This window comes from Dermochelys coriacea, chromosome 1 (assembly GCF_009764565.3).
Source record: "Dermochelys coriacea isolate rDerCor1 chromosome 1, rDerCor1.pri.v4, whole genome shotgun sequence".
Lineage (NCBI taxonomy): Eukaryota > Metazoa > Chordata > Testudines > Dermochelyidae > Dermochelys > Dermochelys coriacea.
The window spans coordinates 261,451,140-261,477,243 of record NC_050068.2 but is presented as its reverse complement, the minus strand read 5'-3'; the positions used below and the strand labels follow the sequence as shown (position 1 = coordinate 261,477,243).

Sequence of the window (26,104 nt, the reverse complement as noted above, 5' to 3'; positions counted from 1 at the left end):
AAAATGCCCTACCCCCAGAACAGAAAAGGGAACCTTAGAGATGATTCAACAGCATCCAAGGACTCTACGTGGAAGTGAAAATCATGTTGAAACAGTATTCTCCACTATCTTATTCTCCTGTATCATATACTTAAATGACATGAGAGCAAACACAATTCTTATCACTGAGACCTTCAGAGGATTAAAAATAAAAGAAAGTTTAAAATGTAGCATGTTAATCACCGCTGACAGAGTTTTTTGCCTTTTGCATTTCACTCATCAAACTAGACTGTCAAACAAAAGTGAAATTGACCTTCACTGGCCCATTCTTATGCACTAGCCCAGTGCTGCTGTGTTTGGGTTTCCCAACACTTCGGGGAAACGTAGAATTTTTTTACATGAAAAGTACTTTATTCAAATTAGGAACAATTTCCAGGAAAGCAGTTATATAAATATGGGGGCTTAAAGTTAGTTGACAGCTTAAGAAAAGAGCCAGAGCCCCCTGAAAAAAATTCACTCGATAAAGGAGCTAGAACATCTATTACTGCACACCTGACCATAGACTTGTATGAAAGTCAGAGCTGAGCATGGGAGGGGGAGAGACTAACGCCACAGGAACAAACAGTTCTGTGCCAACTGGTGCCAGGCAAAGTTCACCTCCCCTACACACACTCCATCCTAGCTGACGGCTCCATTTGCTGGGTGTACATGCACATCCTTCATGTTGCCATGATTGAGGACTTGACTTAGGGGACCCTTTCAGAGTCCTAGAAAGCAATTCTACCAGAGCGGCTGACAAGGAGCCTCCCCTACTGTGCCATATTGCTAGCAGCTGGCACTTGCTCTTTGCAGATCTTACAAACAAGCAGAGGTGGGTACATGAGGGCTAGAATACAACCACCACAACCACACCCTCCTTACTGCTTTCGTGTTCAGACTTCCCCTCTCATCTCTTGATCGGAGCAGGCATTTTGCTGTTTCCAAATTCAACAGATGAGTCTTTGACCTTCTATTACATTTTATTTACAGAGCATTATAGTACATTTCATTGGTGGAATTTACTCTGGGATTATAAAAAAAAAAAAAAAATCCAGCAGCATTGTGCGTCTTGGAGGGGGGAAAGAACCAACATAAATACCCTACTGTCTTCGTCTGGGCTGGATAAGATTTAGCTCATCTCACAGCAGGTGAAAAAATTAATTTATGAGTAAAACCAAGAGAGAGATTCCCTCCTGTAACTTGTTTTCTATTTCCTCCATTTCTCAGCTGCTCGCTAGAGCCCTCTTTGGTTCCAGATCCATGTCACAGAGAGGATGAGAGAAAGGATGAGCACATCCTGGTTGTTCCCCTAGCGACAGCAGCCATGTTCCTGACTTACTTGCTCTCCCTGAGACTGCACACAGTGGTTGTGGTTCACAGATCGCAGGCTCCAGACACCATCCTGAAATGCTATCATTTTCCACACTGCAGCAGCAGCTTCCTACAGAGCTCAGAAAGAGTCATGTCTGTGGGCTAATAGGATTTCCCAGACTCAGGAATCCACCCTCAGACTCCAGCCCATCAGCTAAGTATGAGCCATATTGCTTTCAAAGTTTGGTGCCTTTTCTGGAAGCTGTGACCTGGGGTTTAAAAGAAAACCCAAAATGGAGCTTGCAGACACTGGGGACTGTTCTTTTGTGAGGATAAAGGGGAGTTCTGTGACATTTTGGGAGTGCTCAGCCCAAAGGAACAACACCCCTTCTTGTCTCCTGCACAGCTTTACTTGGGGCTTCCCCAGAGTGCAGTGCACATCCTTGCTCAAGGCCAGGAGATCCCACCTGAGGGATCAGGGATTAGTCCTCTACCTCCTGCTTTATGCTGCTTATCAGAATGGGAAGCTCTGGGGCTGCGAATTCCACTGCTGATGGGTCGATAGTTTCCTCTTTCACTTGCACAGTGATAACTATTGAGACAGAAAGAGGATAAATCAGTCCACCCAGAAAGCTTCATTAACAGTTGGTGTCAACAGCTCCATGGGGCCCACTCTGTTCATACATACACCCAGTGACAAATGCTTTGGGGGTCCCATCAGTCCTATTTCCCACCGAGCAGGTGCCCACATCACATACAAATACCAGCCCAATTGGCCCCTCTTACTAGCAGTCTCAGCAGAGACCAAGAAGGGAGCAGAACACAGAGTGACCTCCCATCTCATCCCTCCAGGTCAGGGGAAGCCTATGCTGTGGGTGCTATACCTGTTCTGGGACTAAACAGGGCAAGTCAGCCTCCAGAAGCAGCTGTGTCATTCTGGGACCTTTCTCTGCGGAGAAATTCTCACTCTCTCACACAGTCAGAAACGCATCCCCACTGGGACCTGCTGATGCTGATGCAGGACTCAGCAGCGAGGCGTGTCTCACATACAGCTGCTCACTGCATTAGGCAGCAGTCAGTTCCTTTGTTTAGAGGCAGCTCTGTGTATGCTGGGGCTGCGTGAACCCTCGGCTTTCACTGCCATGGCATTATGCAAACCCCCAGAACCTTTTCTGCGGAAGAGACAGTTAAGTCTTGGCTGTGCTGTCTCCCCAGCCCAGGCCATAGGGACCCCATGCCACGTCTGCTAGGAAGGGGAGCAGGCCACAGGATTGCTAATGGCACCCAGCATGTAGGAGAGGGGCTGCAGGCTGGAGCGACTCCCTCTCCTTACTCTCATCAGGTGCTGGCTCCTGTAAGGCCTTGCTTGCAGCTTTTGCTTCTCGCTTTGCTTTTGGGCCAGCTGGTTTCTTGGCTGCCTGCTTGAGGGACCGAGTTTTGGCAGACATCTTTTTCCCTTAACAAAGAAGAATAAAGAGTATTGGGGAAATCTGTCCTTTTACTAAACACTGCGTTCAACCTCCGAGGGCAGAAGCTTCACGGGGCAGGGCTAAGCACACTTGAACAGCAAAACACATTCTGATCAGCTGGAAGGTCACAATATTTCTCCCAATCAGACAGGCTCACAAAGCCCTAGCTGGGATGATTTAACTGGGACTTGGTCCTGCTTTGAGCAGGGGGTTGGACTAGATGACCTTCTGGGGTCCCTTCCAACCCTGATATTCTATGATTCTATGATTCTATGATTAAGTTGCTGGTGGCATCTCGCTCTGAAGTGGTGGGGAGCCTCTGCAGGGGTTAACTCTCCACACTCCGAAGAGAGGCAGTGGAAGATGGCTATAACCACCTCTCTTCCCATCACCCTAAATATCGAGCTGCAAGTTCTTACACATTAAGGCTGTGGTTCAGCAACGCACGTAAGCACCTGAGCAGCCCCACTGAGCTCAGTTAAGTGCTTTGCTTAATCCTCAGGGCCTAGATCCTGAAAAACTGGCAAGCTGACCCTGTATTTGGTGTCTGTATAATTTTGTTAGTTAGGGCATTATGGCCTTTTAGACTATAAGTTCTGTGGGAAAGGAAATGTCATTTACTATGTTTGAACAGCACCTAGCATGGTGGGGTTGTGGATTTTCGGTTCTCTCTCTCTCTCTCTCTCTCTCACACACACACACACACCAACAACATGGTCTGAGCCCATTAGCTTCTTGACCATCACCATAACCATTCTCATCCCCTAACACTAACTGTTAGAAGCTCACATCATGGACTGATTCCAGCTACCCAGGCCGGGCTCCCCATCATATCCACGGACAACGGGGAAGCTGCACGTTGCTGATGAACGTGTCAGTCACCTGGAAGCGTTCTCAGAGGCAGGCAGTCCTAGTCTAGATTGCAGCCAACCGACAGCCTAGCAGCCTCCCCCCACACAGTCTCTCCTCAGCAAGACGAGATGCAAAGAGGAATAATGAAGCTATAAACACACACTGGACTAAGTGTACCCAGAGTTAGAAAAGGCCCCTCTCTTGCCTGTGGTGAGTCACACCTGAGAGGGTTTTTTTTTAACAGTTTCCAGCCAATGGGGGAAAAGAAGGAAGATGTGGAGGCAGGGCTAATCAAATTGTCACTCACTTTTCTTTCCATAGGGTTTCTTCTTCTTCTTCGGCACCTCCTTGACCTTCACTGGCGTCGTGGGCTCTGTCACCAAGACAAAGGGAAAATGAAAGCTGAGCTCCATCACCAGCAGATAACTGGGATACCATGTTACAAGGCAGATACAAGACCCACATCCACCAGCCCACTCCCTCTCCCTGAGCCAGCCTGCCACAAAAGCAGAGGGAAGAGCTGGGTATAGTGGTGCTGCTAGGTGTATGGATGTGAGGGTGAGCATGACAGGCTGGGCATAGCTGGGGGCACAGTGGTACACCAGGGAAGATGGGGTAGGGCAGGGATGATGCTCGCAATTCTGGGATGGATGGAAGGAAGGGATCTGAAGTGTAGCAGTGGCAGCCCCTACTAGTTGAAGAGAGGAGTGACACTCGTGTGAGGTTCACCCTTACCCTAGAGACTGAGGGCATCAGGACATCACAGGGCCTGGGAAAGGGAGGGGGGCAGAGCTGCACCTGCTTCAAGATTGGGTGGGGTAAGGCTGTACTTGAAGGAAAGGAGGAGAGTACAGCTAGAGGGGGGCATGAAAGTGCTCGTGTGATGCCCCATTTCAGCAGGAGCAATCCCCCATTGGTTGATGGGACAGAAAACAGGAGAGACTAAAATCCACCTCAAACTGCCGGTCTTCTCTCCTCACCATGCAGATCTGGTTCCTCTGGTCAGCGAGTGAGCCAGGCTGAGAGAGGACATGAGGGGCGCATGGAGTCCATGTGGGACTAAGAAGATGATTTCTCTTCCCCACAAGTCACAGAAGAGCAGGACATGCAAAGCAATGGGTCAGAAACCTGCCACCAAATTCAGCGTCACCACGATCGGGGCAGAGGAACCAATCAGCGTTCACCAACCTGGGGCCACTGGTGGCTGCAGCTGGTAACCCGTCAGCTCACACCAGCCTACAGCATAGATATCTGGTGACTCACAGTCCACCCACTGGTCATACTCGCTGTCCCAGCCATCAAAATGGATGCTGAGGAGGCGGTGAACCACACGCTTTACGGTGGCCACGCAGATGAGTCGGGGCTCCATCAAATCCACTGCTTCCAGCTTCATGCCCGCCTTGAAGCCATGGTTTGGGCAGTCCTGGAAAGAGGAAAAACCCAACCCAGTTACATCCAGGCCAATCCCAAGTCCTAATGCAAATACACCAGTGTGGTTATGCCTGTAGCTCAAGAAAAGGAGACAGAGCACAATGATGCCTCTTTGGTTTCTCTCACCAAAATCCATTTCATGATACCTACGGGGGACTTCAGATACGCCCATATAAACAGGCCCAATGCCCACAAGCCCCGCCGTTCCCCAGAGAAGCTCAGCCTGACCACAGAGAGGCCAGATGCTAAACCAGGCGGTACAGCTTTGCAGGGTTCAAAGGACGTCTGACTGAGCCCAGCGAACCAGCATAGGCATAGGGACCGAGGAAGTGAGACAGATGTGGCACTATCCCATGACACCAGCATGCCATTTTGCTGGTGTGGAATGACTCCTGCCTCCCCCTCCCAGAGAGGGCTGCATTTCAGTGTGGAGACTGATCCCTGTATGGACAATCTGCGATGAGCTTGGAGATCTGTTGTGGGCTTTAAAGAAATGCAAGTTGCCCTAATCAAAAGCCCATTCCATTATGAAATTCAGAGAAAGACAGCACCCCTTCATCACCAGTCACCAAGTGCTTTACTCATGGAGCCTATAGGAAAGAACTCAGGACACATCCACTGACAGCAGTGAAATCTCCCAGGCATTCCCCAATAGTTTCAGCTGCTAGCACAGAACAGCCCAGCTCAGAAACTCCCATGGTGTGTTTGCTCCTCCCTGCATGCTGGGTCCAAGCTGGTGTGTTTGCCTTGCCTCCCTCCCAGCCGGTACTCACCATGTTGAAGAGCCGCACTGGCACAGCTTTTGATTTGGTCTTTTCCAGGTAACTTGCCCAACTGAAATTCTTTGCATCATACCCTGCAAAAGTAGAAAGGTCACAGAGCATAAGAGCCGGGAGAAAGGAGAGAGTGCAAGGAAGAAGCAGCAGCTCACAAGGCTCCACAACCATCCCCCTGGCGCTTCCAGGATGCAGCTCAGAGGAAGAAAAGAGGGACTGCACCGTTCTGCCACTGCACAGCAGTCCGGGACTCCTTTGCTGAGCACAGATTGGGAACAGCATCAAGCGGTGCAATAGCTTTGAGATGTGGACAAATGTATCCAACAGGGACTCCGCTGAAATTAAACAGCTCCTGTCAATCGCCACATGCAGGAGGAAATGGACTTTAAACACATTACTAGGCATGATCTCTCTCCTGCCACCAGGAAAGTCAAGGGCAGTGTTGAAAGCAGGAGGAGACCCCCATTTTCTGGATCAGACAACCTAGGGGGACTAGAATCCGCTGGCAGTGACAGAGAAGGCAAATTCAGACCACACTTCAATTTTATTTCAGATTAGGAGCCATCAAATACCAAACATTCTTTGGAGCAAGGTGTGGGAGTAAGGCCAGTTTGAATGGATCAGCTGTTGCAACCTCACCAACCTTGACTCTTCAAAAAAGAAGCAAGCAGGCCTGGGCCCCACAATTTTGGTCAGTCCAAGCCACTGTTGTGTCATCATGTGCCCCTAGGAGACGTGTAGCCCAGTGACCTTAGAGTTCAGGGTGGGAGGTTTCAGAGTCTCACCTTTTGGAGGGGTCAGGTCGATGTTGTTCTTCTGGCAGAAGTTGACAGGGAAGATGGCATGTGAGGAAGCATGATAACAGAACCAATCAGAGCCATCTGCAGATGCTGCCCCATCAATGCCGATCATGAGATAACCATCCAGCAGGACCTGACAACACAGGGGGAGAGCATGAGAGGAGCAGCTTAGCTTGCTCTAAAGTCTTTCTTTCTGAAAGATCCCCAAGACCTCTATGGTTTGTTTATCAGAGGATCATGGCCCCACTCGTGAAATGAAGCCATCTCTGGGGTGGAGCATGGTGGGTGCTAAACAATGCACAGCAATACACTCCAATGTTGTATCACAGATGGGTGAGTGGTAGCTTCTCCAGCTGAAACTGCAGCAGGAGTTTTAGTCAACAGGACCCAGTGACCTGGAATGGAATTTGACAGGCACACAGGGCTGATGTCAATACTCTTGGGAAAAGTGCCATAATCTTAAATGGTCAGGAGCTCAGTTTTCCATCTCAAAGGTCAGTGCCTCCAGCAGCACAGAGCCCCCTCGAGGCAGTGCTGGGTCACTGGTTCACTACTGACTCAAGAGGGAACAGCACAACCCACTGACTCACCACCACCACTCCCCTCTGTGCTGTGGGAGTCCCCATCCAATCACCAACCAGGCCTGACCCTGCTTCGCCTATAAAATATAGCAGGCACACATGATGCCAGGGCTAACAAAGTCGCCTATTCGTTCCCACCAGTTCCAATCCCTCAAAATGGATCGCGCCAGACATGGCTTCAGGGGAACATTTTCTTGACAAATAAAGAGCCCTCCTGTAATTGCTAGTCAACCTTTTGCTTCAAGTCCCCCCCAGGTTTGGGTTGTACGGGGAGCTGATGATTTCCTGGGAGAGAACTGGAAGCCAACGGTGCTGCTGCCTCTCAAGTTATGCAACGCGGACTAGAGTCTAGAGAAGGAAAATGTTCTGTGGGATCGTATCGCCCATCGCCCTGCCAAGTGACGCCAAGGCGCTCCACAGGAAGCGAGCAGCAAGGGGAGAGAAACTGAGACCGGGAAGCCGGACCATGCAGAATGTACGAACACACACAGCGCTTCCCCTAACACTCCCTGCATCCCTTTATGCCTCAAAGCCACGCTCCGTATGCCGCGCTGACACCCTTCGGGAGCTGCTGAGGTCTTCTGGGAAAGCAGATCCTCCCTTCCGATTATCCAGGGGCAGAGGATGTGGGAGAAGAGCATCGCACATGTGCTGCATTGGCAAGGAACTCAGCCTGCTGCAGGCAAGCCCACTTGTCCTCAGGCAGCATATACCCATCTGTAAATTGACCCCAGCCTTGAGTGCCCCAGCTGCTGAAGCTGCGGGCAGCCTGCTGGCCCCTGAACAAGCGCCCCAACCCAGCCTCCTTCCCTGCTGCCTCACTCCCTCAGAGCCCTCCCAAAACAAGAGCCCTGCCTCCTTTCTCACAAGCCCCCGACAGACCCCCTATCTCGGCCTGCCCTCTAAGGATGCTGAGCAGAGGCTTGGATGTCATAGACTTCGACTCTGTCCCCTCTCAGCCCAGGTTACCTTGCACACAGTAGCCACGCAGATGTTGCCCAGATTCAGGGGGTCAATAGCTTCCAATTTCATGCTTTCCTCGAACCAGCCACCCTCAGCGTAAACAGCCCGCACCTGAAACAGACCGCAGGGAAAAGACAAACTGGGCGTCACTGTCAGGACCCTGGCCTGTCTCTGAGTGCAGAGGGGATTCAAAGACATGGCGGGGCACAGCAGGGTGGAAGAAGGGGGAGGGAAGGGAAAGGAAAGGTTGCCCTCCAGCAGAAAACCAAATGACTGAAACAGGATTGGAGCGGGAGGGGGGCGCTAATGTGATTCAAAACCAGAGGCAAACTAAGCCCAATGGAACAAAGAGAAACTCCCAGAAATCAATCAGAAGAGCCAGCCACGCCAATGCCATCCCCCAGCCAGAGCCAACAAGCCTCCCATGGAGCAAGCCCTTCCTTCCAGCCCAGCCTCTGTAGCATACAAGCCTCTGACCTGACCTCCCTCAGTCCAACCTCGTGTCAGCATCCCCTTCCACCCTTGGCTGAAGACTACTGTGCATCCACCGCCCGATCAAAGTGCAGGAACACCTCCCCCCCGACCCCTGCGCAAGCCCTCTCCCCAACCGAGCCTCTCAGCTACTCCTCACCCGAGCCCCTAGTCCTGTCTGCATCCTTGAGTCCCTCCACCCTGACCTTGAATGAGCAAATGTCCTCTCCTGCTCCTGATCACGTCCTCCACCCCATCCTCAAACATTCCCCATTCCAGCTCCAAGCCCCCCCAAAAGCCTCAGGGCAAGTGAACCCCCTCATCCCAGCCCTGAACAAGCCCACTATGCAGAGTTCTGTGGGCCAGACACTCCTCCGCTGTTGCAAGGGAGAAGAAAACGCAGCATCTACATGGGTTAGAGTCCAAAGAGCCGTGCCGAAGTTCAGGATGGGTCCCACCATCTCCTGGCAAAACTTCCCCCCTCACCCCTTCTTTGCCATGGCAGTCTCAAGGCGCGAGGGCTGAGCTCTCCTACCTTCTTGAAGAGGTAGGGGACGGCGTCACAGTAGATCTTCCGGAAGGTGGGGTGGTTTGCCATGTCACTGCGCTTTTCTTCTGCCAGGTCAGGGAAACAAGGAAGAGAAGCAGAAATGAGACATCTACTGTGACAGAGGGGGAGTCCTGCTAAGTCACTATCTGATTGGAGGTCAGCAGCGATAAGAAACAGGAAGGCACCAGCTAGTCAGAGGGGGCTGGAAGGGGATGTTCAAAATTACAAAGGGAAAATGGATCAGTCCCTTTGTATTACCATGTCCTGTATTATGGGAATAAAGGGTCCCTTGAACTCAAAGGATGGTAGATTTATCACGGATATAAACTTCCATATGCAGTATATGGAAACCAGGCAGAGATATGCTCTGGGGGTTCAGCAGAAGAAAGGGAAGGACACCTATGCTGAACCTGGATTTCTTTTTTAAAGCACAACAAAGCATGCTGGCCCCTTTAGGAGTGGGTGCTGCTAGGCTGCCTCTTAATAATAATGAGAAGAATTCTAGGAACTGATGGGAAGAGTAGTCCAAGGACATATGATGCCTCTTGGTCCCTAGACTCCCCTGGGGAACTATATTGCCCACAAATTCCTCTCCTTCAAGGGCCAAGCCCCAGAAAGAGATGACCTGATGTCACCTGCTCTTAAAGGGGACAGCAAGCTTTGTCACATAAGGCTCAATAAATGTATAGCCATTAATAACATCTGTAACTATGCAGGCTAACATAAAGGTACAGTGTACTCACACTTCAGGGGGAGAAACTGACTGGCTATTGGGGAGTCGAATAAGAAATCACATTTGTACCACTGACATGCAGCAGAGCTTAATTGGCCAGGTGCATTATACTGGGTTGTTCGGCCTTTGCAACATCTCATAATGGATACTAGAGGGTAGTTACATGGCCTGACAGAACCACTGGTCTGCTACGCTAGAAGCAGGTGATGTGATTACAACAGCTGGCCCAGCTTGCAGGACCATTCCATGAAAACCCAGGACTAGGGTCAACTCTAATCTTGTGTCAGTGTCTCTCTGGGACCAACCAATCGACAGCAGGCTGGGAGAGTTCCGGGAAAGGCCACGTGGTTTTGTACCTGTCTTCTTGATGTTGTGACCCACCCTACGTGACCAGCCCACTGGGTGGATCAGAGTGCTCCACATATGGCACCAGAAGTCATCATCGCTATCCCCATCCTCATAGAGGAGCCTCAGCCGGCCACCAATCACTGTGTCCACTACTGCCATGCGCGTCCGAGACACGTGGGTCTTGTCCACTACCTCCACCCGCATGCCTTGACGGAATGGGTACTTCATGTTTTCCGCCATCTGCGAGGACAATAAACAAACAGGATCTCTCAGACCCCTTCGTCCCCAAACGCTTTACACAACACGACCCTCTCCACATGCACACTGATCACTTGGCTGCACATCAGTGCTGCGAGGAACAGATACCTTGAGGGAAGGACACAGAAGCCATTCTAAGACCATGTACGGGGAGACTTTAGCAAAGCAATAAAGAGCCTAAAACCACTATGACTTACTGCTAAAAGCAGCCAAGTCAGCAGGCTGTAAATTGACCATTCAGCAGTCTCAGTTTAACCAAGGCAGGAGGGGAGGGGAGTTTTTGGGTGCCACAGAAAGGGCAGCTTGACCCCGCATCCTTCCTGATAAGAATTGTGTTGAAGTTGCTGATACATGCATCTTAGAAGAGCAGGATGTGCCCCAGGAATGTCTATTGGGGCCTCAAGATGGCAAACTCTGGAAAAACGCACACCTGGTTAATCGATAATCAGAAGGAATCTCTGCTTGACCATTGAAACTGCTTACTTAAAAGTTTGCTTTAAGGGACATGTCATACTATTACTAATGTATAAATAAGGGGGAAAAGTTTGAGGTAGGGGAACTCTTCAGGATTGGACTCCCTCTGGATGCATTTTGTGTTCCCCACTAGCAGACGGGCTGCCGTTGTGCCACTCGAGAGCCACACTCAGCTTTGGTAATTATCAAGGGTTGGGAGTGTTTTACTAACCTGTTGCAGACATGTGTATAAGTGCTTGAGACTAAGTAAAGTTTAGCTTTAAGTAAAGCACTCTTGTGTTGTCCTGTTTGTGCTAGCCATCTATCGGTTGGACGGCCATGTCTCCCCTGATTTATTTCCCGACATCACCTCGCACAGAGTAAAAGTTACCAAGAGCTTTGGGTTGAAAAAACCCCGGGTAACAACCATGCCACTGCACAACTGGGGATAAGAAGGGCTGAATAATCAGTCCTAGTGAAATCCCTGTTATAATTATAGTTTCGCAGAATGTAACTCCTCCAGCCCAAACTGGACCATAGCATGGGGCTCACACCTCACTTCTGGTGAAAGTGGCCATAAGGTCTTCCAAGCCACCTCTGGTCACAAACTTATTGGAGTCTCTCAGTTGACTTCAAGGGGAGTGGGATCAGGCCCTTTGTTTCACACTTCCTAGAAAGACTGAACCTCCAGCAACACCCTCCAACCCCACCACTATCCTGGAGCACTTGTACAGACTGACTAAGAAACTCCACGCTGAGTCACCCGCAACACCCTCACTTTTCCTTGGGGGGACTCCCAAATTTTGATCAGGCCCAACCCAACCTATCCTTGAGAATGTTCAAAGGCATCTGTAAAGTACCTGTCACCTTGGGCTATCAGAGCCCAGGGTCTCAGAGTGCAGTGAGATCTAATGTCATGTGGCAAAATGCACATTAGCAACATCTCTACAGGGACACAACCCCACACGTGCCTTGTAGAAGGTTTTCTCCAGACTTGGGAGTGAGGAGAAAGAGTATTTGTATCTGGGAAAGCCTTGGACACGGTAACATTCCAGTCTCTCTTTAGCACTTCACTGCCAACTCTCCCCAGAGTTTGTCTCCACCACGGCTCAGTGGGTCTGACAGATTATCCCATGAACAAACAGCTTCATTCTAATTGCCTCAAACCATGGGAGACTCTAGTTCAGTGTCTCCAGTTCAATGTCCCTGGATCCTGCAGATAAGTGAATCACGTCAAGTTCTTTTTCTGCCAGCCATTTCATGGCATTATTTTCCCCATCAGAAATTGAGAAACTTTTCAAAACGTGCCAGCAGGGGGAGCCTGCCTTCTCGCTCGACTGACTGGAGTCACATCTACTAACACCCCTTCAGATTATTAAACAAACCTGCCTAACTGTCAAGATCTAAATGACTTTTCACACCCAGAGCTACTGACTGTGTGCATTTCAGGAGAGCCAGTGACGCTAGTCTAGTCAGTTTTGTCTTTCTCTCATTCCCCAGCATGTTGCTGTGCTTCCAAAAGTGAAGAAGAAAGTTTCTATTCAAAACAAACAGCTCATTCATTGAAATAAAACAATTCACATTTAATAGCAGGATTTGCTTGTGTGCGCGTGCACAAAGGAAAACAAAACCCTCACCAATATTTTGTGCCTCAACTGTTTAAGAACATCCTTTTAAGCCCTGAAAGAGAAGCAGTCAGACTGACTGGGTCAAAGGAGCATTCTGTCCTACTTTCCAGGTATGTCAGGCAGCCCTTAAAGGAAAATGCCCTCCCCCACCCTGCACTATACTGGTTCTCCCTCCCAGTGCCAATGAGCAACAGGAGAGGTGAACAGAGCTTGAACCAAGAGATAGAGATTCCCCCCACAGTGCTGTGTCTCCATCTGTTAGCTGGATGGATGGTAGAACCTTTCCGTTGTCCTTCCCCTTTACCTTGATGTGGAAATCCACAGGGATGGTCCTTGCTCCCACCAGCCTTTTCATGAGGTATCCCCTCCAGTCTGTGTACTTGGCATGGATGGCTGTACAGAAACAGAGAATAACAGCTCATGTTACTTGCCCATTGCACCTTCATGAGGGCACAAAGTTAACAAGGCATTTGACCCCTTCCTCCTTTCCAGGAACTGCCGGTCTAAATTCAAGATGTTCTTCCCATTCAGATACACCAATGATCACTAGTCTTTCACTCTCACACATTCACAGCCACACTGCAGCTATGTACCAGCAGAATGTCAGGTTTTTGATAAGCTCGAGGGGCTTTGCCACCATTTGGCATAGAAAGTAGAAGAAAATTCGTTAATATTCTTTCTGTTATCTTTGCACCAAGAAGCCCCAGTTACAGATCAAGATCCCATTGTGTTAGGTCTACAAATATAGAACAAAATGGCAGCAGAGTGCTATTTAGACTAGTAACTGGTACAGAGGTCAGTCAGCCCCTAACACAAGAACCAAGGGGCACTTAATGAAAATTAAAAGGCACCAAATTTAGAATGGATAAAAGGAAATCCCTTCAACCCAAAGGTCTGTGGGAGGTGGGATACTGAGCTAGAAGACATGATCTGTGCCTTAGAAAACTTACAAACTAAAATCCCAATCCTGCAATTGGATTGACACACATGGACCTGTGCATCCATACAGGGCCCCACTAATTTCAAAGGGGCTCCATTTGGGAGCAAGAGTCTGCCCATGCTGATATGATTGCCAGACCAGGGCCTAAACTGGGACATGAGGCGGCATAGATTCATAGATTCCAAAGCCAAGAAGAGACCATTATGATTTTTTAGTCCAGTGGTTCTCAACCTTTCCAGACTACCCCTTTCCAGGAGTCTGATTTTTCTTGCATACCCCAAGTTTCACCTCACTTAAAAACTTGCTTACAAAATTGGACATAAAAATACAAAAGTGTCACAGCCACACTATTACTGACAAATTGCTGACTTTTTACCATATAATTATAAAATAAATGAATTTGAATATAAATATTGTACTTACATTTCAGTGTACAGTCTATGGAGCATTATAAAGAAGTCATTATCTGTATGAAATTTTAGTTTGTACTGACTTTACTAGTGCTTTTTATGTAGCCTGTTGTAAAACAGGCAAATATCTAGATGAGTTGATGTACCCCTCTGGAAGACCTCTCTGTACACCCTGGGTATGCGTACCCCTGGCTGAGAACCCCTGCTCTAATCTGACCTCATGTATAACACAGGCCATAGAACTTCCCCAAAATAATTCCTAAAGGAGATAGTTTAGAAAAACATTCAGTCTTGATTTAAAGATTATCAGGGATGGAGAAGCCACCCTGAGCCTTGGTAAATTGTTCCAAGGTAATATGGGCCTAGGGAGAAGGTTGGGATAGGCTGTGGAAATGGTAAGCAACTGAGTAAGATGTGTAAGTCAAGAGGGAGTTGCAGAGAGAGCAATGCAAGGAGCTGCTTTCTGAGGACCAAGAGAAATGGACACTTTTTAACAGAAGACAGCAGCGGATCTGCATTCCCAAGCATTACGAACATGACACTTTTCAGAGTAGCAGCCGTGTTAGTCTGTATTCGCAAGAAGAAAAGGAGGACTTGTGGCACCTTAGAGACTAACAAATTTATTTGAGCATAAGCTTTCGTGAGCTACAGCTCACTTCATCGGATGCATCGAATGAATGTAACTCACGAAAGCTTATGCTCAAATAAATTTGTTAGTCTCTAAGGTGCCACAAGTCCTCCTTTTCTTCTTGCGAACATGACACTGTAAGACGGAGCTAGGAGAGAAATCAAGACTCCTACATGTGGAATTAAACACTAGCATCTCCTCTCACAGCTTGACACCCGACAGGCACTCACTCTGTGGGGGTACCAGGATTTTGCTGTTGATGGCACACCAGCCGATGGGGTGAATGTCCACTGTGCCCAGGTTGCACCAGAAGTCATGGCTGGAGTCATTCTCAAAGCCTTCATACCGCAACAGTGCTCTGTATCCTGCCGGAGACAACAAGAGAGGGAAGAGATGCATTAAATCTTGACTGTTTCTCTGCTCTGGTTACTTTTTTCCCTACAATACATTCTCCAGTGCTCCATGAAAATTAGCTTCAAGTGACTCAAGTGAAAGGACCTTCCACCCCTTCCCTTGGAAGACAAACGGAGCTCAGCAACACAAAGTCCTTCCATGAGTCCTGCTGGTTTACCTTGTTTAAGTTCCATCTATTGCTCCTAAACAACTCTTCTCCCTCCTGGCATTTCCCCCTTTCAAAGACCCCTGGATGCAGTGATGAGCTGCCAAAATCTTAACAACCAGTTCCCTATAAAAATTTCTGATTTAAGAAATGTGCCCCAGTATGTATTTTTTGTACCAACAGGGTTACCATATGTCCGTATTTTCCCAGACAGTGATTTAAGAACCAAAAAGCCTGACCTGTCCGGGAAAACACAGATGTATGCCTAACGTTCTTTTTTAAAAAGATGGGCCTGAACTAGAAATGAGCTCCGTTTCACATGTGTGGGTCCCTGCCACTTCCTGGGGGGTGCTAGGGTGACCAGATGTCCCGATTTTATAGGGACAGTCCCAATTTTGGGGTCTTTTTCTTATACAGGCTTCTATTACTCCCCTCCCCCGTCCTGATTTTTCACACTTGCTGTCTGGTCACCCTAGAGTGTGCACATGTGTGGGTCCCAGCTGCTCCCTGCCCCCCTCATTGAAGCAGGTGTGCAGGGTTACTGCCCTGGGAACTGCAGGGCACCAGTAGATGTGGGGCCAGCTGCAGACAGGGGCATGGAGCAGGGCTAGCTGGAGGCAGGGGGTGCAGGGTTGGCTGTGGGCAGGGCAGGGGGTACAGAGCTGGCTGAAGACAGGAGGGTGCGGGGTTGGCTGGAGGCAAGGGGGTGTGGTGCTGGCTGGAGACAGGGTAGGGGCTGACTGGAGGCAGGGCAGGGGGGTGCAGGGCTGGCTGGAGACGGGGCTGGCTTCGGGCAGGGCAGGGGGTGAGGCAGGGGCTGGTGTGGGCAGGGCAGGGAGTGAGGCAGAGGCTGGCTGCGGGCAGGGGATGCGGGGGCTGGCTGCACGCAGGGCAGGGGGTGCGGCAGGTGCTGGCTGCGGGCAGAGGGTGCGGGGTTGGCTGGAGGCAGTGGGTGCGGGGTTGGCTGGAGACGGGGGCTGGCTGCAGGCAGGGCAGGAGGTGGCTGGAGGCAGGGGCTCGGTGCGGCAGGAGCTGGCTGCGGGCAGGGGGTGCAGCAGGGGCTGGTGCAGGCAGAGGGTGTGGGGGTGGCTGGAGGCAGGGCAGGGGGTGCGGCAGGGGCTGGCTGCGGGGTTGGCTGGAGGCAGGGGGTGCGGGGTTGGCTGGAGACAGGGGCTGGCTGCAGGCAGGGCAGGGGGTGGCTGGAGGCAGGGGCTCGGTGCGGCTGGAGCTGGCTGCGGGCAGGGGGTGCAGCAGGGGCTGGTGCAGGCAGGGGGTGTGGGGGTGGCTGGAGGCAGGGCAGGGGGTGCGGCAGAGGGTGGCTGGAGACGGGGGCTGGCTGCGGGCAGGGTGGTGGGTGCTCACGGGGAGAGCAGCAGGACGCAGCCCAGGCCCAGCAGGGGACCCACCGGGCAGCATAGGGAGCGCCAGGGCCAGGGGAGCAGCAGCAACAACAAGGCTCAGCGCCCCCGGCGGCCAGAGGAGGAATTACATCACTTCCGGGCCGGAGCCCATCAAAGCCTCAGCGCCCCCTGCAGGGAAGCAGGTTAACAACTGGTTCTAAAACTGCTTCAAAATTTAACAACCGGTTCGCGCGAACCAATGCAAACCGGCTCTAGCTCACCACTGCCTGGATGGCTCCCATAGCCCCGTTAAATTGTCATGTCATGTCATGCCCAGCCAGATAGATTTAGATCTGATAAACATTCCTCAATTATCGCCAGTCCCTGTCGGTTACTGATAAGCTCTCAAGAGACCTACCTGCAATCTGGATGACAGAGGCGATCCAATACACCCGGCTGGGGAGTACAGCATCGCTATTCAACACCTCCACCTTCATCCCTTTCATCACGTCCTCCCACTGCTCAAACAGTGGCACCTGCAAGATTGGGGCAGAGATGACGGGAGAGGAGAGAAGAGAATGGTAATTATGACCCTGCCTGCATATATTTTGCAGACACAATCTGCCTCTTGCTCACAGAGCTGTGCTTCACAATGTATGTTTTCATTTAAACCAGTTCTTTCTAGCCCTTAGGGCTGTAAAGAGAAACTATGATAACATGAACTGAGCATAATGAGGCACAATTGCCTTCGTAAGTCTTCACACAGTCTGAAACAGTAAGCTCTGAACTGTTCAGTTCATCCCAATGGGGTGTTGACTTTGAAATCTAAAGATGGCTTTAGCGCCCAGATCATAACAAGACTGATGACACCAAATTGTTCTCTGGCTCTGGGCCAAGCAGCAGTGATTGCACAATTTCAGAATGAGAAAGAAGAGTTTTCCATACTGCTGGTGAGCTAACTGTGACCCTGCAGTGCCAGTCCATTAGGACAAGAGTGCTAATCACCATGACAAAAAGGAGGCAATTGCCCCATGGAAGCTGGCTACCCCAGACAATTACCAGGCAGCTGGACACCAGTTTGAGGTCACGAACACCACAGTAGGTGCTACTATCATAGTTGCTATTTCATGGGCTGCATGCATGGCAGTACAGTGTTATAGGGGTGCGTGAGCAAGGTGGCCAAAGTGCCAGAAATCACTGAAGGACTCGATTACAATTTTCAAATTGTTTCGGAGCTATCAATAGAACTCACGTGGCCCTTCTTCTCCCACAAGTATGTCAGAGGAGCACTGGCCCATGGTGACACCAGCCCCAGAGGAGCAGCATAGCAAGTACCTGAACACATACACAGGAAGACCACCCAAAGCACAGGATGCCATAATATGGAAACATTCTAGAGCTTAAGAATGGACCAGAAGGAGGATTATTCCCATAATCATAGAATATCAGAGTTGGAAGGGACCTCAGCAGGTCATCTAGTCCAACCCCCTGCTCAAAGCAGGGCCAGTCCCCAATGTTTGCCCCAGATCCCTAAATGGCCCCCTCAAGGACTGAACTCACAACCCTGGGTTTAGCAGGCCAATGCTCAAACCACGGAGCTATCCCACCCCCCATAATAAAATATTGACATGAATGGTGTCTCCCCCCCATTGTGATTCTAAGTGCATAGCCATTTTTATCATGGCTAACAAAACCACCTCCTAATCATGCCCACCCAGAGGATGCCATTTTAGTTATATATTTAGCAGGAAGGTGGTAGAATGAGTTTTTTTTGGGGGGGGGGCTGAGAGCAAGGCAGAGATTCCCAATGACAGCACAGGGACAAGCATAGCAATGATAACATCTGTTTACTACATAACATACATGAAACTAAGGGAGATGACTTCTGTGAACAATGTAGCAAAGATGCAGAATCTACAGGCAGCTGACCGGGCACACTGCTGCCTCTGAAGCTGTTATTCATATTAGTACTGCATGCGAAGGGTGAAGTATGTGATAGCAGCTCTCTATTCACCCACCTTCAAAGTGCTAATGGATAGTAGGAATTCAATTTCTGCGTTAGGACTCTGCTGCACCGGGGTTCACTTTCTCCCTCAGTGGCAGAGGTGATCTATAGTCATTATCGCCTTAGCTTAGCGTTCAGCTCTGCCACCTCAAGTAGCAGCCCCCTTGGTTTCAGTGCAGGTACTTGTCAATGTAAGGATGACAGATGGAGGCCCTTCATGTGTACAGTATGGAAGTTTATAGCAGAAGGCACTGGAGGTATACTGATGGGCCAATTGCTGCAATTAAGAGATGTTATGCAACGTTAGAGTGGAGGGAGCACATCCTTGTTTGTATGCATGTATATAGCTCCCACTTGGGTGAGCGATGTAGTGTGGGGAGGGAACGGTACAGAGGAATAATTCAGTTAAAGAAGAAGAGGGAGGCTGTCTAAGTCAGCCAGAGGCTCTCTTATCTAGGAATATTTTTATTAAAAACACCGAAGGCTATAGGCCAGCTGCAAGATCAAGACATAACAGCACAGTGCAACAGATCATAGTAGGTGATTTGCTGGAGCCACATTTACACTGTAGCCTTGGCTAGAAGGCCTAATGTTGAGTCAAGATAGCAGCCATTTTCTCCTGAGCACTGTTTATTTGGCGTTTTCTTTAGGAACCATCTCTTCCATTTGCACTTCTCATCCACAAAGAGTTCTGCTTCATTTTCTTGTCCTCCCACCAGAACCTTCCCTTGTCTCTCATTTTAAGCACCTTCTCAAACTCATACATGAATTCAGAACCCTAGCACATGTTCAGGAACAGGTCTTGTCTGCTCTTCTGGTCCCTGAGGTCTGTGATCAGATCCACTGTGGTGAAAAGGTTCAGCTTCCCCCCAGCCTGCTCTGGGAGGTCTATACTGGTGCAATGGTCACTGAAATGAAGAGAGAGAGTTAACAGCCAAAGCAACAGCACATCCAATATACCAACCAATATGATAAAATTAATAAATTTCACTTCAGTTTCAAACTCTAGTCCAAGAAGAAAGTATCTTGCAGGAAGGAACTAGAGATGGCAAGGACACAGCATTGGTATTCATACACCACTCCCAGGAATAAGGGTGGGTGAAGATGCTACTTAATAGGATAGAGGGAGAAAAGCCAGGAGTGATCCTAACTGAATTAGGAAAGGTGGCTTAGATCTCTGGCTTACACACAAAATTGCACCAGTTTAACTGAATCGGCTTAAAATCGCACCTTCAGTTATTTCAGTGCAATTCTGTGTTGACACTCCTAAAATCCATATAACCCTGGCTTACAGATAGCCAGTTTTAAAGTAATGTGTACACACATGGGGCTTGCACTAGTTTAACTCAACCAAGGCATGTCTGTCAGCAGATGTTGTGGGCCATCCTTACTGTGGGACAAAAAAGATCCTGGGCATGTTTGTGAGCACCCTTATTGTGGGCCATAAAGGATACTGCAAACCATTTCTTTGCAGGGCTCCCATCAAGGGAAAGAAGCCATTTTAAAGAGCCAGGGAGAAAGCTGGTAAGTTTGGAGTAGTGGTTCACACAGATGAGAGGGGACCAAGCTTTGTGAGAGCTTTTGTGGGGGAGAAGGGAAACTATCATTGCCCCAATACTTGATGGCAAGATTGGAGGACCTGCTCGGAGATTTTCCAAATAAAATGTTCCAGGTGTGGGGAAAAGCCAAGGGCCAAGACTAACTGGTGCCTGATAAATGTAGAGGATTTTACTGTCAGACAGTCGGGAATAGGCAGTGCAATTACAGTATCCCAAACCCATGGGCTGTATTTTGTTTGCTTACCTCTTTGCCAATAAAATGTGCCCGAGTGTTTTCCATGTTTTTAACAGCAAGGCAGACTGATGGGATGCTGCAGGTAGATAGAGGCACCAATCTGGTTAGGCAGCCTGCACTGCAAATGGGGCAGACGGATATAATCTCACATGAATGTTGTGGCCATTGTGCCCAGCCAGTAGTTTCCTGCAATTAGAGTCTCTTGTTTTTAGACTTTTTACATTGCAGTCTCCCCTTCTCTCCCCAAGGATCTGCCAAGTTGAGTCCAGCCACACAGTGTCTCCACCTTGCAGGCGTCTCCACCTTGTCTGGCAACAGAGGCCTATGAGGCAGAAGGAAGGAGGGGCACAAACAGATAGAAAGCCTGGGAGGTGACAGAGCAACCAAAACAGCTGAGCTGATGAGGGATTTGGCAAGAGCTGCAGAGGCATGTGAGTGGAGACTGGCCCCTGCTAGAATAAGGGAAGGGGGAAAAAAAAAAAAAAAAAAAAAAAAAAGGATATTGCCACCCTCATGCAAGGTTATAACTGCCCTTTTACATACACTAACAGCATCATCCAGAAGACCCTTTCCCCACCCCTGTGAAATCAGCCTCCCCCCTTCCCCAATCAGTACATAAAACAGTAAGAAGGTGCATACCTGCTGCTGTACAGGGCCCCATATCTCCCGATTCCTTGTCCTGCCAACTCAGCTTGGCGGTCTTCTCCAGATCCAGGGTTCTTGAAACTGGCATTGTGGGAAGCTGGCAATGCAACCAGCAGCTCCACTCCAGCTCCTTGTCCTGCTAGGCCATGGATCTACTGTCCTTCTTAGAGTCCCCTCAACAAAGCACTGCATGTGCCTCCATGCTAGTTAGTAGCAAATCAGGCAGAGTGGAAGGGTGTTCTGAATCTTCTCATACTAGACCTTCCCTGCCTCCATATCCTCACAGCACCATCTGACACTCCAAGCGACGTCCATCTCGGCCAGTCTGAACTCAGTTGCCAAGTTGTACACTAAACCAGGCTGACATGGCCAGGGACCTCTTCCTCGCCCCAGACAGGCATCAGAGACCACACATCAGCCTCTGTGGCAGCAACCTTGTAAGATGGTCTCCTCCAAGACATGCTGGCAATAGAACCAGTTGGGTTGCAGAAGCAGATGATGTTGCTCGCTGTGAGAATACAGAGCTCCGTGGTAATGGGGTGTGTGATGCTACTTGTATGGGCAGGTGGATTCCAGCCAACTAGAGTTTTACGCCGCAGAATGTGGATTACACAGGCAATGACAAGTGTGATGGGGATAGTTATTGAGAGGACAATTGGCATCAGCAGGGCTAAGAGAACAGGCAAGCTCCACCCACAATGGCCCTGTTTTGATGGAGACTGGCATAGCAGGGAACCAGTAGCCGTTAGCTTCGCTCAAAGCAAGCTAATCCAGATGGCCGCGGCCTTGGTGCACTGCCAGTAGTGTGGTGTCTGGATGTGGTGTGTGCTAGGGGACAGCATGGCAGCTAGCACAGCCATTTCCTTTAGTCCATGACATCACCGTGGAGTGAGAAGAACAAAGTAAAGAACCACCCACAGCTCAAGTGGGGGTGGTGGGGAGAAGACAGACAGACTGGGTTTCTATTTCTAAAAAGAGTATGGGGTTCCTTCCAGCACAACTCAGGAGGACAGAGTCCCACCTCCCTCCCACACCCCACCATCACCTCCAAAGGCCCCAAGTCATAGCAGCTGGAACTGGCTACAGCTGTGAATGGCTGATGCCATTCAATGACATTTCTATCTCAGGTAACATCAAGATCCCTGCCCATTTTCCTCCTGGGGACTGAGCATGCTTCCTCCACAGGATTCCGGCATGACCAGCAAGGCTCTGACTCCCTCCCTGTCAGGAGGCAGAGACAGAGTCTGATATCCAACTCTTCTATACCATGTGGCTTCCACACCTCTTCCTCGCTCATCTCATGCACAGAGGAAAATAGCCAATAAGCCCAGGTAACATGACACACTGCACAGAAGCAGAAAGGCATGGAAAATAAGGAGAACTCACATGTTTGAAGCAGCTGACGGGGGCAGCCTTGTAATCATGGTCCTGCAGGTACTTTCCCCAGTCAAAGCCCAGGACAAGGGCTGCAGGAGGACACAGGAGAAGAGTGTCAGGGTCAGCTGGTTCTGAAGAGGATGCAGAACACAGCTTGTCTAATGCCCAGCTCCTTCTTCTCCACACCCACCTGCACTTACCATCTTGGCCTGTCAGCGTTCCATCTGCCAGTTGCCCTGTCCCCTGAGAATGGAGGAATGCCCCAATTTTGGCAGACCATGCTGCCTTGTGCAGAACTTTAGCCTTCTTTGTAGGTGGTTTGCCCTGGGGAAGCATAAAAAGAAGAGGAGATTGGGATCCAGAGGCACAGGGATAATGTATCCCTGAAGGCAAGGTGCAGACTCACCTCCCTATCTCTGGCTGAAGGATTTCAGAGGTCATGACATTCTTCTTCACTCACAGGGCCATGAAGAGCCAGAACCACCGTGGATACTGTGCAGTTCTGCCCTCCCCATCTTTTCCCACCCATGTAGAGAGCAGGACCCTTAGCATGCCCTTGTGTCCCTCAAGGAAGGGAGGGAGGTACCAATAAGCTTCCAGCAAGCACAATCTCGTTGACACTTTCCCCTACAGGCAAGTCCCACTTTGATTCCAGAGGTCACCGGGTGGGTGTCACTCACCTGCAGCCTTGCCAGGATGCTGGCTTTCTTGGAGTTTGAGGAGTAGCTCCTGGAGCAGGAGACGCTGCAGAAGCGTTTGGTCTTCGAAAAGAAAGCTTCCCTTGTGCCCACGATCCCACACATTTCACACACAGCTGGAGGAGAGGAAGATACTCAGAATGAGAGCTGGGGGTACAGCATTAACCCTGCAAGGGCTAAGCTCAGGCCAGCAATGTTACAGCGCCAGGAAGCATAACTAACTTGACTAACCCCAGCAGAACCCCAAGAGCCTCTTGACAGAACTCGGAGCATAGAACACAATCACTGGGCAGTTCCACTCCCAGGGCATGTATATTAAGCTAAACCACCACACATATCCTGAAGCAATATACTGCTTTCAGATGGGTCCATATCTGTTTCTAATTAGATATTGTGCCTCTTTATGGCATGCAGAGCATATAGTACCTGGCTCGGAGCCGCTGTCTTCCATCAGTCGGCCAGTAGTGGGCGGATGTAGCGGCAGAGGGGAGGTGGGCAGCTCCCCAGCTTCACAATCTGCCACATCATTGTCACTAGACTCGTCCAGGCAGGAGCTGCTGTCACTGCCCATGCTGCTGTTGTAACCCCGGAAGCTATCATAACCCCCAAACAAGTCCAAGTCATCATCATCATCTTCATCCTCCTCGTCCTCCTCCTCCATCCGCTTCAAGGATGGTGTCTTGCGGCAGAAGGGAGACAGCTAGCGGAGAGAAGAACACTTCAGAGCCAAGATTTTCAATATACCCTTATGCAGTAAGCCTGGCCTCAGCACAGCAGGCTTGTCCCACAAGGCTCAGAGAGGGGAAACCTGGTGTGGCTGCTAAGGATTCTATCTAGCAGACTCAAGAGCAGGTGTGTCCCACTCACTTGGGAGCGTGGGGGGAGGAGGGGAAGAGGACTCCCACCTGCTCAGTGAGTTCTCTTATGTTTTACCCATCAGACTCAGCGTTCCCAGAGAAGAAGAATTCATAGGCACAGAACTGAAAAAGTGGAGGGTGGCAGAAGGATGGAGAGGAGGACCACAGTAGAGGTATAAGGAGAGATCAGTTCACAGAGGCACACAGCAAGGTAGGATCAGCAATAGTCACACTGGAGGCTGACTGGTGACTTCAAGATCACCAGTCCTTTACTGCTCCCAGGCGCTAAAGCCGTAGCATAAGTTTTTAGGGCAAGAGACACCTTTCAATCCCTGCACTGCATACTGCTTTTCCACTTCCTCCCACCTCAAAAACAAGGAGAGCCAGACACATGCTGGAGCCCAGTGAAACAGACTCGGTCCTGGTGTACGCAAGCAGATCCAACTCCCATTAAAGAGCACGGGGGCTTCCAGCTGCTCCCATCGAGCCTGAACAGTTTCCCGCAGAGGCGGTGGCAGGAAAACAGGATATTGTTCACACAGCCCGGGGCAGAGCCAGAAGCTGGCAGCGAAGAAGTCCAGGGCTCAGCGGCTACACCCCACGCCGAAGCCGGGCACCACTGATTGCGTTACCTCCGCTGAAGGAGCCTGATCTACACACAGGCAGGTGGGGGCCCGTTACCGCACCACAAACCAGGCCCTTTTATGAACGGAATTCAGGGGACCCCCTGCGAAGGCTCCTCCCCTGGCTGCCCACATCCCTGCCGAGCCCCCGGGCTACGCACGCCCCGCGGCTGCGGCGGGCCGGCCGGGGTCCCTTGGGACGGGGGTCGCAAAAGGGGCGGGGCGGGCTCCCCAGCCACGCCGCGGGGCGGAGCAGGCTCTGAATGGCGGCTTCTCACCCAAAGCGCCTCGCCGCTGTAAGGCTGGGTGCGCCCCACCCTGCTGCAGCGCAGGGACCCCGGAGCCCCGCAGGGCGGCGCCTGCCTGGCCAGCCCCGCGGCGAGACGGGGGAGGCCGGAGCTACCGTGTCCGGGGAAGGCAAAGGGATCGGTGGCTGCAGCATCTCTCTGCCCCTCCTAGGGCCGGTGTCCGGGCCCCGCGGCTCACCTCGCCCCTCTCCTGCTCCATGGCTCCCGCCAGGCCCAGCTACCAGCTGGAAGCCGCAACTAGGCGGCACATGGTGCCTTCGCTGACCAGGCCCCGCCCCCGACAGGGCGTCACACGCCAGCCATGAGGGCGTTAGCTTCCCCGTCCCCCATGTCCCAGAAAAGCCTATTGGCCCCTTCCTCCCGGCCAATCCCCGGAGAGATTGCTTAACAGCCGGGAACGCGTCCCTCCCCCCGCGAGGCATTCTGGGCGTTGTAGTTCGCAACGCCCGGGGGCCTGGCAGAAGGCGTCCACAGGGTGGGGGGACGGTTACAGCCCCGCCCCTGAGGCAGGTGGCTCCCCGCGTGGTCCGCCCTTCCGGCGGCGTCATTCTCCCCACAGCCCTAGGCGGGGGGGCCTCAGGCCGAGCCACCTTCTGTCTACTCGCACCGGCGGGGCCTGCGCGGGAGGGAGGCGCGAACCTCCAGCCGCGATCGCTCCTGCCCTGGAGCCCGCGGGAAACCCTGCCCGGTGCCCTGCCGTGCCAGGCGCCAGGCTAGTCCTGGTTTTCCTGAAGCCCCAGCGCCTGCAGCCAGGCGGCTGTGCGATGGTTTCAGCCTCCGCCGTACAGTAAGAGTAAGTGTCTAGCCCTTGGGGGGTGTGGAGAAAGTGTCACACTGTGACCACCACACACACACACACACCCCCACCCCCACCCCGCAGCCCTAAAGACTCAAAAAGCAGAAGGTGAATAAAAAACACCCAGTTATTTTACATAATCTCGAGATTTTTAAAGCCAAGCTCTTGATTTTGGATGAGCATGAGTCGTGATTTTTGACCACTGGGGGGCCCTAGTGCAACTTCTTTTTTGGTCCCGGCTTTTGTTTGTTTATCTCAGCACTTAGGTACTATGCACACCCTTAATGCACACTGGTTTTCTTGAGAAACAGCCAGTCATAAAATATAGGAAGACGGCAGGTTACTGGGGTAACTATCTGTCAGAGACTAGCGAGAGCCATTGTCAGTGCCGTAGTTCCTGTCCTGACTCTTAAAAGTTGAACCTTTGCAGGAAGACAGGTTTCAGAGTAGCAGCCCTATTAGTCTGTATCCGCAAAAAGAAA

At 50.8% G+C, this 26,104-nt stretch overlaps 1 protein-coding gene across 3 annotated transcripts; it reads right to left on the bottom strand.

The window, feature by feature from the left end:
• Positions 1–979: 979 nt before the first annotated feature.
• Positions 980–25,224, bottom strand: L3MBTL2 (L3MBTL histone methyl-lysine binding protein 2). 3 transcript variants are annotated; one of them, XM_038387285.2, is made up of 17 exons: positions 25,005–25,224; positions 23,465–23,738; positions 23,021–23,154; positions 22,541–22,664; positions 22,350–22,429; positions 16,938–17,055; positions 14,851–14,985; positions 12,947–13,035; positions 10,312–10,543; positions 9,208–9,287; positions 8,208–8,312; positions 6,643–6,790; positions 5,855–5,937; positions 4,839–5,073; positions 3,958–4,023; positions 2,663–2,785; positions 980–1,921 (listed from the first exon to the last, which is right to left on the bottom strand). In XM_038387285.2, the coding sequence occupies exons 1-17, from the start codon at positions 25,023–25,025 to the stop codon at positions 1,812–1,814; spliced, it is 2,157 nt and encodes a 718-aa protein (XP_038243213.1). In that variant the 5' UTR covers positions 25,026–25,224; the 3' UTR covers positions 980–1,811. The 3 variants fall into 3 exon arrangements, with proteins under 3 accessions (XP_038243213.1, XP_038243214.1, XP_038243211.1); XM_038387286.2 differs by lacking the exon at positions 25,005–25,224 and adding an exon at positions 24,528–24,684; XM_038387283.2 differs by lacking the exon at positions 25,005–25,224 and adding an exon at positions 24,262–24,673.
• Between the last annotated feature and the right edge of the window lie 880 nt (positions 25,225–26,104).

Bases quoted from the DNA above. Each gene is read 5' to 3' on its own strand.
- L3MBTL2 (XM_038387283.2), bottom strand. From the start codon at position 24,288: ATGTGTCTGGCTCTCCTTGTTTTTGAG. The intron at 23,739-24,261 runs GTGGGAGGAAGT...TCTCTCCGCTAG, and splicing joins TGGCTCTCCTTGTTTTTGAG to CTGTCTCCCTTCTGCCGCAA. The intron at 4,024-4,838 runs GTTGGTGAACGC...TCTTGGTGACAG, and splicing joins GCAGCCACCAGTGGCCCCAG to AGCCCACGACGCCAGTGAAG.